This window comes from Meriones unguiculatus, chromosome 10, assembly GCF_030254825.1.
Source record: "Meriones unguiculatus strain TT.TT164.6M chromosome 10, Bangor_MerUng_6.1, whole genome shotgun sequence".
Classification (NCBI taxonomy): Eukaryota; Metazoa; Chordata; class Mammalia; order Rodentia; family Muridae; genus Meriones; species Meriones unguiculatus.
The window spans coordinates 1,542,435-1,558,676 of record NC_083358.1 but is presented as its reverse complement, the minus strand read 5'-3'; the positions used below and the strand labels follow the sequence as shown (position 1 = coordinate 1,558,676).

The 16,242-nt window shown below is 48.2% G+C and overlaps 1 protein-coding gene across 10 annotated transcripts in view; it reads left to right on the top strand.

Moving 5' to 3' along the window:
• Window positions 1–16,242, top strand: part of Pard3 (par-3 family cell polarity regulator) — a 506,727-nt gene that overhangs the window by 352,420 nt on the left and 138,065 nt on the right. For all 10 annotated transcript variants that reach the window (XM_060391770.1, XM_060391771.1, XM_060391768.1 and 7 more), the window contains one exon: window positions 15,392–15,502. In XM_060391770.1, the coding sequence (XP_060247753.1) occupies window positions 15,392–15,502 (111 nt within the window). The remainder of the gene's footprint in view (window positions 1–15,391; window positions 15,503–16,242) is intronic.

Genomic DNA, 16,242 nt, shown 5'->3' with positions numbered 1-16,242 from the left:
GACCCTGGGGAAGATGCTTAATCCTCATTCAGAAGGGCAAACAGGATAGACAGGAAGTTAGAGAAGATAGGGAACAGGATAGGAGCCTATCACAGAAGGCCTCTGAAAGATTCTACCCGGCTGGGTATGGAAGCAGATACTGAGACTCATAGCCAAACTTTGGGGAGAGTACAGTGATCTTAGGGAAGAAGGATGAGATAGAAAGACCTGGAGGGGATAGGAGCCTCCATAAGGAGAACAACAAAGCCAAAAGGGGTCCTGTAGAGACTGATGCTCCAAACAAGAACCATGGAGAGGACCTAGACCGACCTCCCCACCCCCCATCCCCCACTCAGATGTAGCTCATGGCAGCTCAGTCTCCATGTGGGTTCCCTAGTAAGGGGAACAGGGGCTGTCTCTGATATGGACTCTGTGGCAGGCTCTTTGATCACTTCCCACTGGTGGGGCAGCCTTGCCAGGCCACAAAGGAAGAGGATGCAGCCAGTCCTGATAAGACCTGATAGGCTAGGGTCAGATGGAAGGAGAGGAGGTCCTCCTCTGTCAGTGGACTAGGGGAGGGACATAGAGTGGAGAAGAGGGAGGGAGGGTGGGACTGGAAGGAGATGAGGGGAGGGGTCTACAGCTGGGATACAAAGTGAATAAATTGTAACAAAGAAAGGAAAAGAAAAAAAGAGATGCTAAGCATTTCACCCTCATTTGGTGATAATGATTTCTCCAGAGGAGCAAGTGAATGTGGTTCTTTTCCCAAGCCTACGCCTAGCATACAAGATCACTTTAATAACTGCGAGATGCAACCACAGGTTTCACACCTTCAGCAGCATTTAGAACATGGCTACCCCTGATTGGCAGCTTGTGATGCCCTCATGATGAGTGGGTTCCACCAGCTCTGTGAAAGGCTGATGTGGACTCTGTCATGGGAACTCAGAGCTGAGGGATCTAGCCTAGATGTAGCCAGTCTGTCTAGATTCAGAAAATGACTTCAGAACTGAATGGTGTATTGCTTCACGGGGTGCTAGTGTTCTACCATCATCCTTAGTAACAAACACGCTCAGCTTTGCTGCCCGCTGTGTGTGGCACACAAAACGCAAAGTGAACTCCTCGAGGACTGTCCACATTCCCCCTTGACGGTCACGATGCATGTGCAGCAGCAGTGCAGAGCAGAGTGTCGCGAAATGTCGCCTTGGCATTTAGCTTTGCACACCAGTCTCTGGTCAGGCTTTCTGCAGCCGTGCTGTAGCTGTTATCCTTAATTCATTTACTCTGTTTGTTTTTGAGGCAGGATCTCGAAAGCAGTCATCCCAGGAATAGCTGCAGTAGCCAGATTATAGGATTCAGGATGTGAGGGGCTCATTTATTTTTATTTATGTTTTATTTTTTTTTTTATTAATTACACTTTATTCACTTTGTAAGTCCCTCTCTCCTCCCCTCCTGATCTCACCCACCCCCGTTTTCACGCATGCCCCTCCCCAAGTCCACTGACAGGGGAGGTCCTCCTCTCCTTCCTTCTGATCTTAGTCTATCAGATCTCATCAGGAGTGGCTGCACTGTCATCTTCTTTGGCCTGGTAAGGCTGCTCCCCACTCAGGGGGAGGTGATCAAAGAGCAGGGCAATCAGATTATGCCAGAGGCAGTCCCTCTTCCCATTACTATGGAACCCATTTGGACACTGAACTGCCCTGGGCTACATCTGTGCAGGGGTTCTAGGTTATCTCCATGCATAGTACTTGGTTGGAGTGTGAGTCTCTGGGAAGTTCCCTGTGTTCAAATTTCTGGTTTTCTTGCTCTTCTTGTGGGTTTCCTGTCCTCTCCAGATCTTACTATTTCCCGCTTCTTACATAAGATTCTATGCACTCTGCCCAACAGTTGGCCATAAGTCTCAGCATCTGCTTTGATAGTCTGCAGGGCAGATTCTTTCAGAGGCCCTCTGTGGCGGGTTTTAGCTTGTTGCCTGTTTTCTTCTTCTTCTGATGTCCTTCCTCTTTGCCTTTCGGAAGGATGCTCAGTCCCCATCCCAAAGGGGCTCGTTTTTAAGGAACGTACAATTCACGGGAGCAGCGAGTTAGTGGCACATTTTGCTGCCTGCGGTTTTCACCTGATCAGGGAGAGGTTCACGTGCTTATGGGGTTTTGTTTTATCCAGTGTCATCCATATATACCCTTCCCAGAGATCTTGTGATCCAAACAGTACCTGCCTCTAACGTTTCCCATATTTACCCACTGAGAAAGGTACTCGGTCAAAAAACAGTGGGCGTCATCTAAGTCCCAGCTTTATTCCTTTATTCTCTCCCTCCTTCCCTCCCTCCCTTCTCCCTCTCCTTTCCCTCCATTCCCTCTCCCTTTCTACCTGTCTCTTCCCTTCCCTTTCTCTTTCGCAGTGGTTGGCCTCAAACCCCCGCTTTGGGCATGCCAGGCAGGCCCTTTATCAGCAGAGCTATATCCAAGAACACGTATGTAAGTGTATTCAGATGAAGCTTTTTTATAATGTACTACCGTCTACTGTTGCTTCACTGGTCTCAATATCTCATCCCTAGAGTCCCATTCTTTTCCTTTCCATGTAGACCCCGTCATTTAGAAGAACAAAACAGAAACCAACTCTTCTAGCCATAATTTTTATCGAAAGGAAATTTTTCTGATTATTTTAGATTTAAAAATTTTTAGATTTCTATTCATGAGTGTGGAGAGGGGAGTTTGCGTGCCAGGAGAGAAGAGGGTATCTGGAATTGCAAGTGGTTGTGATCTCGCGAGAACTGTGGCTCTGGTCTTCCCAAAGAGCAGCGAGTCCTCAGCCAGCAAGCACCTCTCCATTCCCACGTTCTGAAAGTGCACATTCTCTAAGAAGTGACGCTTGCGCAAGCAGCATTTCTACTTCATTTCCATGTAGCACAAGTAACTGTGGATAGATAACTGGAGAAAGCAGAGTTGGATGCTAGAAGGATGGGGTGTCTGACCTCAACAACTAGAGAAACCCAACTCCATCCGCAACAAGGAGGAGAGAATGAAAAGCTTTTCTAAGTCTCACACTAAAAGCCTTTGTCAGTCTGTGGCAGCTTTGGCTACTTACGGAGAAATTCCTTGCCGAGAGCCATAGGGGAGACCCGGCAAGGTAGTGTGACCTGCAGATGGCGAGTGTGCCATGGTGGGGGGGTTGAAGAGAGGGGCTTTCCCCCTCGGAGCAGAACAGCTCCTGTGAAACACATGCCTGTCTTCAGGACAGTTCTGTGGCTCGCATAGATTCAAATAATTGGGTTTGAACAAGCCTAACCCCTTTTTATTCAGCCGTCCCTAATACACATTACCATGATTATGCTAGGATGTCGTTGTTTTATGTGTGGAGGTGGGGTGTGGGAGGGGAGGGTGCATTTGTTGTGGAACCCTGCAGCTGACATCAGGTGTTTTCTTCAGTTGTTCTTTTATTATTTGGGATAGAATATCTTTTGTGTTTGAGTGCTCAGATTTAGCTAAAATGACCCTACTGTCCCCAAGTTCTGGGTTTGCAGGTATGCATGGCAGGTATGTGCACAGGCCTTGGGGAGCCAAACTTCATGCCTCTGTAGCAAGAACACAGCCACTGAGCCATCTTCCAGTCCCAGTCCATGCTTCTGCTGACCGCTGTCTGCCTCATGCCTGCATTCTCTGGAAAATCACTGGTAAAATTGTTTTCATGGAGGAGAAATAAACATCCTCCCTTCTCCGAAGGTCAGAACAATAAAACAAGGTCCGATAACACTGAAGTTCACCCTGGAGTCCCAGTGAGTTCATTGGGGTTATTCCCATGAGTACCAGTGACCCCTGCTCCCCAAAAGGACCCTCTGGAAGCCATGGCGGCTTTTCTGTAACTGGATAGACAGCCTCTCCCCTGGCTCTCCCCTGAGACCCTGAGGACATGTGAAATTGCGGCAGATCAGGCGAGGTGCTGGGTGCTCAGGAGTCCTGAGGCCCTTTCCAGCCTCTTTCCATGTGAGTAGACAGGATCATCTTTGGTGATGGGACCTCACTGGGCTTCTCAGGATGGTGGCAGTTTGGCTTGGTGACAGCCCTGTGCCACAGAAGTGTGGCTCTGTCTGCGTAGAACTTATTCCTCACCCAACCAGATGCAGACTCTGCTGGAAGGAAGGAGATGCTGAGTACTGGGCCGCCAGTTCACGGAACTGTGTTGGACCCTGCTGTGGGCACTGCCTCTCTAGTCCTGTTTTTAAGGACAAGTGTCCTCAAGGACTCAAAATCTCAGCTGCTGTGGTGCTGGGCTGCCATACACCACCACTCACTCCCTGATGGCACAAAGACCAATTTTGTGCCATTTTGGTTTACCTAGACCATGAATGGCAGAGCACCTTATGTGCTGACTCAGGAGATGCTGGTTTTCCCAGAAGGAAGCGGCTCCTGCAAGGGGAAGCAGCTGTTTCTCAGGAGAAACAGTGTGTATTGAGTAAGAATGATCATTTTGATTAGCAGTGAGCCTCAACCTTTACATTGCTTTTTATATTTGCTGCACCCCCCCCCTCTTTGAGAGAGGAAACTGTGTAGTCTAGCCTTAGCCCTGCCATGTAGCAGGGATAACCTTGCACTTTGCTTTCTACTCCCAAGTGCTGGGACTGCAGGTGTGGGCCACCACACCCAGTTTAAACAAGGCTGGTGTTGAAGACAGGGTTTCCTGCATGCTAGGCAATCACTCTGCCCACGGAGCCACCTCCCCTGCTCTGGCCATCATGACTGAAGAGTGTCTATGTCACGGGAGTAACCCCTGATTCTCCCATGTGCACACAAGCTCTTAATCACAGGGTTGCGGTATTTTCTGTGCTGACTAGAGTCTCCCCGAAGCGGCACATCATTCTTGTTCCAGCAGGCCACGCACGTCATGCTCAGTGATGCCGTGCTCCTGCAGAGGAGATTTTATCTTCCAGGGACAGCAGCTGTCAGCACTTGTGCAAACTGTCTTTCCAGGAAGTGCCCTCCTGTTTCAGTCTTAGAAACAGTCTAGAGACAGGCCTTTGGGGGTAAAGGTCAAAAATTGACCAGTGTCCTTTGAATCTTCTTATAGTTTACAAATGGTGTCACAGCCTTGACCTTGTTTGTCTTACACAGCTCCAGAAGATAGCCCAGTTTATTAAGGCACAAGGGGTCTAGTTTTGTTTGTTTGTTTCTTGACACATGGTTTCTTAGCATTGCCAGCTTAGCTTACCCCATTAAGTTCTAGGCCAGTGAGAGAGCATGTCTAAAAATAAAAGTCAAGAAGGACATCACCAGAGTAAGCACTGATCTCTGGACACTACACACATCCACTTGAACACACAGACACATACACACGAGTGCTATAATGTTAGTGTAATGAAGAAAGGTTTACTTTGTGAACTCCAAATAGGTGAGTCCACATGTAAAACCTAACTGGTCAGAGGACAGAGGTCCCGGAATTTACCTTAGCGCGTGGAGTGTGCTTTGCTCAGGCACGCAGACCAGCATTGAGCAGGACTGCCTGCCTTCTTTTTCTCATCTCTGCTTCATCTGTTTAATCTCAGGCAGCTGCTGGGAAGCATGCATCAAGTTGGGAGGCCACTGCGCTGCCTGTTGGCCACTTGGAGTTTTCTTACCCTCCCAGCTTGACTGCTCCTGCACTGTTTCCCATGCGAAGCTCCTGAGTGCTTTCTCTCCATAGAGGTGGGGTGCTGTCTACCTGTGAGATCCCCGCACATGCTGCTTTCGGAGAACTTCGGCCAGCTCACACCCTGTGCTGATCGTACACACTCATTAGGACCCGGCTGTGTCCAGCCTCAGACAGAGACTTCCATGTGATGATGCCAGGCGGAGGCAGCTTGATTGTGGCAGGGCCTCTTGATGGCATGGATGGGACACTGGCTGGTCACTGAGTCCCCCTCTGGCTTAGGATTGCGCTGTACCCTAGCGCCTGCTAGCACGCAGCACCCACCTCATTGAGATGAGAGGCGTCTTGGTCAGTGTTCTGATGCACAGACTCTGTTCAGACATTCACCAATTTCACACTTGGTGCGCAGGCGGGGCCTGTGGGCTAGAAGAGGGACAGTAAATGCCTCTCCTGCTTCTGACTCTCGTGACTTCGACCCTGAACCTGCCAGGACTGGGGTCCTCCTGAGCAGCTGGGTTCTTAGCCTCAGCAGCACATCCTGGGGATGGAGCCACAGCATGGAACGGTCGGGGCCGTGGCTGGGAAAGAGCCACTGTCGGCATTGGGTACCCTTCAGTGACCGTTGATGCTGACTGCCCAGCATCCTAGGGCACTGCAATGGTGGCCTGCAAGCACATGCATAGTTTGGGATGCTCCGTTCCTTGAGAGGGTGGTGTGTTCCTGCTGGGTCCCCTGGCTTCTCTCTGAGCAGTGTCGGCCTTCAAAGCCTCAGCCCTTTCCAGTCTGGTCTGGCTATGCAAATCCACCTCGAGATAAACCGTGATCGTCCACACTTCCTAATTTACTGTGCAGGGAACATTCTGGAAGAAGTGTGAATCAACAGAAATTGTTTCCTGTCATCGACAGAAAAAGTGCTGACTGATGCCAAGCTTTGAAGATAATGAGATCTTTAGGGAAATTTCTATTTTCTGAGTTCAGAAGATGAACCCAGAAGTCCAAGACTTAGGTTTTTGCATTTTTTTTCTTTTTTGAAACTTTGTAACAACCTATTATTTTTTTATGTGGCGTTTGTAAGCATGCAGGGTGGCGGAGGACATTCCAGCAGCTGTGACTGACAGACCCCTGTGAGCCAGTGGGAAAGGCGTAGACTCCACCTCAAAGTGTGAGTTCAGTTGAGGCTGTGAACATGTCCACCTCAGCAGTGAGCTTTTGGTATTGTCAGTGTTTTCAACTGTGGTACCAGGTTCAGCTCTTGGCATATCCTGTTCTGTTAGAATGAGGTACACTGTCTTCGATGAGTGTGTGCAAGAGAGTGCATGTCTACATGCTATGAGCACTAGTTCTTGAGGAAGGCAGGTTCGATCAGCTCCATCCTCTAACCCTGTGACCAAAGTGATGTCTTCAACACTTCAGGCTCTGAAGACAATCAAGGGCACCGTCAGCAGGGGTGTGGAGGGAACTTTAACTGGGAGAAGGGATGTGAGGGGAGATGACTAAAAATCTGTAAGGAAACTGCACTTTAAAAGTTTGCTTAAAAATACACTTAAGATGTGTGTATGTGTATACACATAGCTGAAATGGAGTTATCCCACATGGGGAAATGCTACTCCAAAGAGCCGTAACCTAACAAAACTCCCAGGACCAGACGGAAAAACCTCTCTTTGAATTGTTGGTCAAGGGAGTGGGAAAGAGACCCCCAAAACAATGTGCCATTTCTCTTGGGGGTGGGTGTGTCTGCCTGGGGCAGTAGAGCCGCACTCTTCTGAGCCTGCGGGGTAACCATGGAAACCGGATGCCGGGTGTGATTATTTGCCTCTGACCTGGCAAAGTGTTGGGTTTGACAAAAGAAGCTTAATAGAAACACTCAAATTGACCCTTCTCATCACTCGGCTGCTTCGAACTCAATCAGGCCCTCATTATTATCGGCGTGATGTGAGCAAAGGCAGCCGTGATCGTAGTTTTTCATAATCACTCCTTGAGCCAAATGTAATTTGCAATTTGTGGTATTGTATTATGAAACAATAATGCATTTAAATGAACAGAGCAAGAATTAGGAGCATGGCAGTGCAGGAGAACCAAAGGAGAGGAGCCAAGAGAGAAGGCACCTCAGAACCACTCCAAAAGGACTTAGCTGGTGGTGTTGCAAAATCAAAATCCTGCCTTGTTTTCCTGTGTTTAAGTATGTGGGGAAGTGTGTATGTGTCTGTGTAAGCACATTATCATAAAGTTGCTGTACTTTGAGGAGAAAGCAAGGATAATTTGCACATCATTTGCATTTAGATGTAAGGGTTACAGGGTCCTGGTGGCTTGATTGCTGGAATGGGTGTGACATATTAAGAGACTACGGTGTAACAAGCCTTATAAACACCAGGGGTGGAGCAGCAGTTACGAGCTGACCTCTTTTTGCATGAGTCCTGGAGACCGTGTCTCATGTCCTGTGAGCTGAGGGCTGGGCTCCAGTCGTGTGATCAACAGGAGGCTCATGAGAGCCGAGATACAGCTCACCTAGGATGCCTGAGTTCTCAATACAAAGGTCTCCTGTCTGGAAGGTTTCCTTTTGTGCCTTATCCCGGCTTACACCTTTATGTCTGCACCCCAGCTTTTATGGTGTGTGTGTGTTTTCTCAAGACCTGTTATTCTTGGGTCAAAATTGATTCTGTGCTGACTTTTCTCCCGTCTCCCGTGTTATTTTCACATTTTCTGTTGTAGCCTTACTGTTTCCTCGCCCCGTGTCTGTGTGAGCGTTTGAAGCCTCAGGTTCCGGGGCCTATCAGTGCATCCTTGATCAGCTAACAGAGGCGCTGTGTGGCAGAATGGTTTGCACTCACACAGCGTTTCCATCAAGGGCGTGTGTGCGTCTGCGGCTGCTAGAGGTTGGTTTCAGAGAAGCTGCTTTTAAAGAAAGTCACTTTTACCCGCATGCCAAGCAGCACACATTCAGTCTATTAAACCAATCAGACTAGTGCTGATGAGAACTGTACACAATCAAAAGTAATGGCTCTAGAGTGTGCGAATTTGCTCGTAGGGAGCACCCCTACCACACTCCATCACCGGGAGCCACACCCACCTTACAAAAGCACTGTCAACCTGTCTGTGCCCTTGCTCTCGGCCTCCCTGCTCATCACTGTTGATTACGGGTGCCTTTTCACCTCCAAACAGGAGTGCTCTGCTTTCCATAATCAGTCTCCTCTTCCTTGATTTCCCCATCATTTCCACAATCCACTGCTGAGCAAATCAGCCACTTTCATAGGGGCGATTTCTCAAAATGTCACAAAACTGCACAATTACGATAAGAAGGACAGATCATAAGTGACCCCCCCCCCTGGAAAGCAGTGTGAGTTATGGGAAGCATAGATGGAAACTGAGCATTCTCTGTCCGATGAATGTGTGTTCCTCAGTCCTTGAACTTGTTCCCTCTCAGTCTGGGCTGGTCTCTGACAAGCCCTTGGCACTATTTGCATATGCCAGACTGAACTTTTAACATTCAGCTTGCCACTGAAAATAGAAATGTTGGCGATGGCCTGTGAGTGGCTGTGCTCAGTTCCTGTGATTCTCTTTTGCATCTTCATAGACCAATTTTTTTAGGGATCCCTGTCCCACAGGTCACAAAGCTGTAAACAACAGGGTTATCACACATGAAGTGCATGGAATGAATGTAAGTGTTTTATGTATGTTAGTGTTTGCCTGGGTGCGTAAAGTACATACATGTGTGGACATCAGACATCTACCTTGATCATTTTCTGTTTTCTGAGACAAGGTCTCTCCCCAGGATTGGCGCTTGCCAGTTTGGAATGGCTGGCTAGAAAGCCCCGCAGCTGTTCCTGACTGTGTCCAGACTACAGTTGCTGACCAGGGAGTGAGTGTGCGGAGCTTGCACGGGAAGTGACCTACCTGGAGACACGTCTTCCTAACCTTTTCTCATATATTTGGACAAGGAAGAAATCAGTTGTCTGCTCTGTACATAGCAGCATAGAGGCTGTCTGGTTCTTCAAGCCCTGGGTGTCTGGGTTGGGTTGAGAGGACAGTGGGCATTACTGCTCTCTTGCCCTGAGCAGATTCCCCTGGGCTCCGAGCTCCGGGCCCCTCCTGTGGGAACAACTGCGCTCCCACAAGTTGACGAGGGAACCATCAGATAAAGTACAAAAGAAGAACGCAGTAAATTCCGGTTAGATGTAATTGCACACTCAAAGAGCATCATCGGGAGCCAGTTGTGTGTCTTACATGGGAAGTGCACAGACTGAGCTTCGAACAGATGTGGAATTTTATTTTCTCTTGGGAGTGACCAAGGTCAGACCCACCGAGGTGTATCCTAAACCAGCCTGAGCTGATCTATTCCCAGCCTGCAGTGGGACTTCAGACAGCTCCCAGGGGCTCCTGAACCTCAGTTTCTTTTTCTGTCAAGTGATGACTGCGCTGGCAGGCGAATCTTTGTATTTCCAGGAACCACATCCGTCTGCAGTGGATAAGAATGCAAAAACACATTCTGCGAAGATGCATGGCTGGAGTTTTTTTCTTATAAAATCTAGAGTGGTTAGGATTTTAAACAAAATAAGTTTACATTTGTGTTCAAGACTACCAGGCATATCAGTTCCTTTTCTCACAACCATGACAAAGCCCGTGGCAAAGGCAGTGGAAGGAAGGAAGGAAGGATTTATTGCAGTGTCCATGGTGACAGTACTGGGAGACAGCTGCCACATCCAAAGTCCAAGCAGTCAAAGGATGCCGATGCTTCTAGAACGGAGAAAGGAACTTTAACAGCACCGGAATCGACTGGCAGTGGCTTTCTAGAGCAGCGAGGGCTCAGCAGCTCCAGAGCAAGGATAGAGGAAGGCGGTGTTTAGCTTTGATAGGGTAAGCCTGTGCTCAGCATCACGCAGAGCGAGCATGGCGCTGGATTTTGATGGCTGCCGTCTTCACCTGGCCTGCTGGGCAGCTGATCTACCTGAAGGGTCTTCGGGGCAGAAGACCGCATCATCACTGACAGCTGTGGCCAGGGACAGCATACATGGCTGGCAGATGCCAAAAACAAATACAGGTTCCAGAAAGAAGTGAATTCTCAAAGGAAGTGATGAGTCATGCTAGCTCAAGGGTTGGGAAATGGTGAGCGAGATTCAGGACCCCCCACCTCACAGTGGTGCTGGGTTGGAGGTTCTGGTGCCCAACTAGTAGATGACCAGTTAAGGCCTGTCCCACAGCCGCACAGTGTCATGTATTCTAACCCACACATTTCATGAGGTAAATAGTGCTATATACATCATGGTGAACTCCTCCTCAGTCACAAGGCCTTAGCAGGTTTGTTTTGTTTTGTTTTTTTGTTTTTGTTTTTGTTTTTGTTTTTGTTTTTTTTATGGCAGCAGGTTTTTAATAACTTTTTTTTGTATTGTGTTTTAAAACGCTGTTTTGGGGAAAGTCACAACCAGCGGCCATTTTTATGTTATGTAGAGAAGAACACTCCCTTCTCATCAATGTGTTTCTTTTGAAGATGCCTCGTCTTAGTAGCTTTAGAACCATCACTGTTTAAATGGCAAGCGACTTCAGCAGTGCTTACACGGCTTTCCTGAGCGCCGGAGGGCCATCATTGAACATCAGGGAGAACTTAACAGGCGTTAACTGTTAGTGATGGTTCTTTCCACATAGAAACGGCCGTTAGTGCACCCACTTGGGGTTGTCTTACTTGCTTTGAGGTTTCCTGTGCCTGACCAAACACCTGCTTTAGCCTACCTCTCTGCCGTAGCCACTCTCAGGTGGCCTGGCTTGCATTGTGGATCTGAGATCAGTGAGACCCTGCAACGTGGACATTCTCAGTCATTCATACCTGGATTGTGAACAGGAATATACACACAACTGAGTTTTTCCAAGATGTTATTTCACTGGCGGAGTATCCGTATAGTGTGCACAAGGCCTGGCTTAAAAACATAAACGATAAATCTCAGTTTTCCCCAAGAGGATTACCCAGTGCACAGGCGTGCATTATCCTCTCAGTGAGAATAACCTGAATCGCCATGGCAACAGCGTGTCATCTGAGGGACATTTACAAATGAAAAACTAACTGGCTGTAATCACCTCCATAGCTGCCTAAGGAAATACAATGTTAATGTTTATGTGAACTGTGTGTGTGTGTGTGTGTGATGGTCAAAGGCCAGCCTCAGGTAGGGGAGTCGCCATCTACTTGTTTTTTAAGGTGGCCTGTCCCTGAGGCCTGAGGTCCAGCAATAAGGCTAGGCTTCCTCACCAGCACCGGGATCACAGCATAGCCTCCATTATCTCACCATTGTATGTGGGTATTTACAGATAAGACAAGCACTTACCGACTGAGGCATCCCCTCCATAGCCCCTGGGCATAGACTTTTCTGGAAGTTCCTTTCATCTGTCCAGCTGCTGCCTAGTTGAGCAGTTTTCAGGTTGTCTAGCCTCATGCTGTCTGCTGGGTCTTGGCTGTGATTCTCTCTCACTCCTCAGCTACCAGTCAGTCTCCCTCCCCCCCTGTGTGTCACTGGGTGGACAGTCGTCTGTCTTCCAGGGGATGGACCAGACTTCGGAGGTGACAATGATTTTCTGCGCTGCCTGGAGCCTCCCCGTCTGCAGACCCTAGCATTTCTGTGTACTGCCTTCACCCCTCCCTGCACCCAGCACAGTTTTCCTCCAGGACTCGGCTTCTTACAGTGTAACTATTATTACCAGATGCCAGCCAGTGTCACTCTTGGACAAGGCCTATGTGCTTCCTCAAAGACAATCATTGTATCTTGCCTCAGGGCGCTTGTGCTAGCTCTTACATCATGTTTTATTTTATACTGAGACAAGAGTTTCTGAAAGATGAGCTTGAACCGCAGATCCTCCTGCCGGTACCTCCTGAGTGCTGAGTGTGTGCCACCATGCTGAGTTTGTGGGGTTCTAGGGATGTGCCAGGGCACAGCAGGGAAGTGCGTGACCTGCTTGAGTCCCAGCTTCAGCCTGTGCTGGCTCCTCAGTGCGCCTGGCTCCCGCACGTCTGGATGATCTGTGTTCAGTGCCCTCCCCTCAAGAAAGCCATCTTTAATCCTCTAACAGAGACTCTCTGGCTCTCCCTGTCACTCTTCTTTACACACAGCACTGTGTGATCCTTGCCCGTCTCATCCTGCTGTTACGTAAACGCAGGCTGGAATAGAGGCTCCATGACAGGGCACGCGTGTGCAGGCGCGCCAGTCCCGGGCAAGGAGATACTCAATAATGGTGAAGGGCAGATGTTTCCTGAGGTGCACGTTGTTATATTTGCTGCTTTATTCTTTCTTTCTTTCTTTAACCTTAACTCCCAGGCTTTACATATGTGTGTGTGCTTTTATATAGACATAAATATCTGTGTTTTATATATATGCGTGTATATAAGTTTTATTTTGTGTATTTTTATTTTTTATATATTTAGTATTTTATATATTAGTTTTAAAGGCCCAGTACGTGTCTTATCCCCTGTGAAAAGCGGGCAGATTCTGGACTTACTCTCGTTCATTGATCCTTTTTTCTCCTGCCCTTCCTTTTCCAGGTGTGGTTACTATCTAGTTTCTAAATAAGATCAAATGTCAAGGTCAGATCTGCTTTATAGGAATAACTGGTAGCCAGTTTTGAGTATTTTCTCACATTAGAATACACAATTTTAAATGAGCGCTGATGGCAATATGTGAACTTTTTCTGTCATACTATTGTGGTGATGGCTTCCTGGTTCATAAACCTCTTGGCAAACACAGTGTATCTTAATTACTGCCTATGCTCTGCACCGGATAATTCATGTGTGGCCAGGGGCTTAAATGAGATTTATCCTAGTAAGAAATGCCCCGTGCCACTAAGCAACCACTGAATTGAAGCCTTTTTCTCTTACCTGTCAACTGTTCGAGTGCGCCTTCGCTCTTCTCTCTGATGTGGGATTGTCACTGTAAACCTCAGTCCTGGTTCCTCGCCTAGCCGGCAGCACTGAGTGGAAGCCACAGGCCTGCCTTCTCACCACCAGCTGAGAAGCTCCAGTCTGGGTAAAACCAGGTCCTTGGTTTTGGTGCAGGAAGGATTTTCAGGACAAGCCGGTATGAAGCCGTGTTGGAGTTTATTTAGAAAGTGGAAGGGTGATCAGGGAAAGAGTATGGCACACTCTAGAGCGTGGGTGTGGACTCCTCAAGAGTCACAGTTCACTAAGGGCACTTTAACACGGATCTTAAGCATGGTGGGTCAAGAGAACTAAGAGAAAGAGTTTCTCGGGAAGGAGCAGGACACCCAGATGCGGGTAGGACGGTCTGCAGGGGCAGAGCCCTTCAGGTGCCGCAGCCGTCACTGTGAACAGGACTGTTGGAGACTCTAAGGAACCCTCTGCTCTTGTAGCTGAGATTGTCGGTGGCTCCCGAGGAGCCTGGGCAGCAGCTGCTATCTGACAGGATTGTACAAGGGCTGCAGACTAAGCCTTCACTGTAAAGGGGGTTTTGGATGAGATCCCTGGAGAATCGCAGGTTTGTAGCTGGAAAGGGAGAAAGTTGTGTTCAGTTCTTGATTCTCCACTGCCTGGAGGCTTCACCCACACTGGGATGAGGAGCTTTCCTGCCCACGATTTTACCTCTTTCTGTCCTGTGTCACCTCCTCAGATGAAAGGACTCCCCCCCCCCCCATTTTCATTAATGATCATTTCTTTGTGGACTGTGTGCCTGCGATTTCTTCGCTGAGACAGCTGGCGACTTGACAGTCCTCAGGCGCGAATCTGACGGGAGACCATGGAAGACAAGCATCGCAGGGCACGTGGCTTTTATGGGGGAAAACAACAGCAGGAGAGAGAGTCCACACGAAGCTGGCGGCGTCTGTGGAGTTTTGGATGCCAGCTTACACCAGCATGGCATTTTCTTAAAGAGCCCTGGGCTTGGCATCCGTCCGCGGCCGTGCATAGACCAAGGCCAAGGCACATGCGCCTGCCTTGCATTTGGTTTCAGATCAGGTGCGGATTTCTAAGTCAAAGGCATCCTCCTGCAGTTGCTCACCAGACTGAGGAGAGTGTTTTCAGTGAAGATGCCCCAAAAGCTTTCAGTTTAATCAGCTCCAGTCTAGCAGCAGGAATTATCCTTTGTGCTTTAAACCTTGCAAACGTTTGTCAGGTTTTAAACTATGATGAATGTTCCCAATAAGCCTACCCTGCGAAAATAAAGAAGAATCATTGCTTACAGAAAGGTCATTAACTAGATGATTTTGGATTGTCAGTCTTTAGTCCTATGAGGAGCTCCCTCTGTGAAGATTTTCTTTTCCTTCTGGTATCTGAAGTGTTCAGCCTGTCATTCTGCACATTTATTATTTGCTTGTTTCGTGGGATCAACTGCAAATCTTTCTTTTGCTGTTTTTGAGGTAGCATCTCTTACAGTTCAGGCTGACCTTAGACTCGCTCTGTAGATAAGGGTGACTTTGAACTCTTCAGGCCCTCTTGTCCCTTTGGGGGGGGTGATAGAGCTGGAACCCAGGGCTTTGTGCACACTGTGTAAACATCCCGCCAACTGGGGCGCTCCTCAGCCCCTCGGAAGAATAAACTGGCTAGCCTGGCTCATTTCATTTTGTTTTACCAAACAACACAAAAATATGGGTACTGAGGGGGTGGGGAGTGGCCCTCCTAAAAAGGTTTTGCCTGAAATATTCTAATTAAAGTTTAATAGCATTCTTTAAATGGAGATGATACACTCAGAAGACAGTGGGCTTCTGGGCTGTGTCCAGAGGAAGCTCATCTCTAACTTAAGCATTTGTGTGTCCGAGGAAGGACATCTTGCTGTGTATACATTGACAAGGTAGAATTTTTCATTACCAACAGGTTTGGCAAACATCGGAAAGATGACAAGATGGAGAAAACGGGTCGAATAAAGATCCAGGATTCCTTCACCTCAGAAGAGGACAGGGTGCGGATGAAGGAGGAGCAGGAGAGGTAGGCCTCAGGGTACCACTGCTCCCTGGCAGAAGTCCTCCCTCACTCTTGGCTGCCTATCTACTGCTTTTCTCTCAAGTGGAAATAGTTTGCACGTAACTGTAATATCTGTGTGATGATTTTGAATGAATGTAACACAAAGGAAGACTTTTAAAAAGAACAAGCAGAAACCTTTATTTTCATTTGAACCTAAGTGAATTTTAATGGTTTTAATTAAGACTCTTTTTACATAGTGACTGGATGTCCATTAACACTGAACTTATTTACTGTGTGTGTGAAGTATGTGCATCTATCTGTGTCCGTGGGGCTGTGTAATCCTGGTGTCTTCCTCTCGTGTTTTTGTGTTTTTGAGAAAAGGCTCCTTCACTGTACCTAGAGCTGACCAGCAAGCCCCATGGAGCCTCCTGTCTCCCCCTCCACAGTCCTGAGATTGTAGGCGCCCCCTTCCGTCCTCCACCTCGCATTTCCTGAACGCCTACAGCCAGATGCACTGTGCTCATTAAGAATTTGCCTTTCAAAATCTGGGGTTCCAGTGGGTTTCCTTTTGTCTGTTAGCTCAACTAGCACCCTTGAGCACAGGTATGTGCTTACATTTCTGAAGTCGGGGTGTCTTGTACTAAGGAATAAGTAGGAAAACTAAAGTAGTGTCCCTCTGCGGGCTGAGGACACTTCCGGTTTGGTTGGGCAGTGGGGGACGGACCTGAAATCTCTCATGTCAAGTGAGCTCCCTCCCCCCGAGC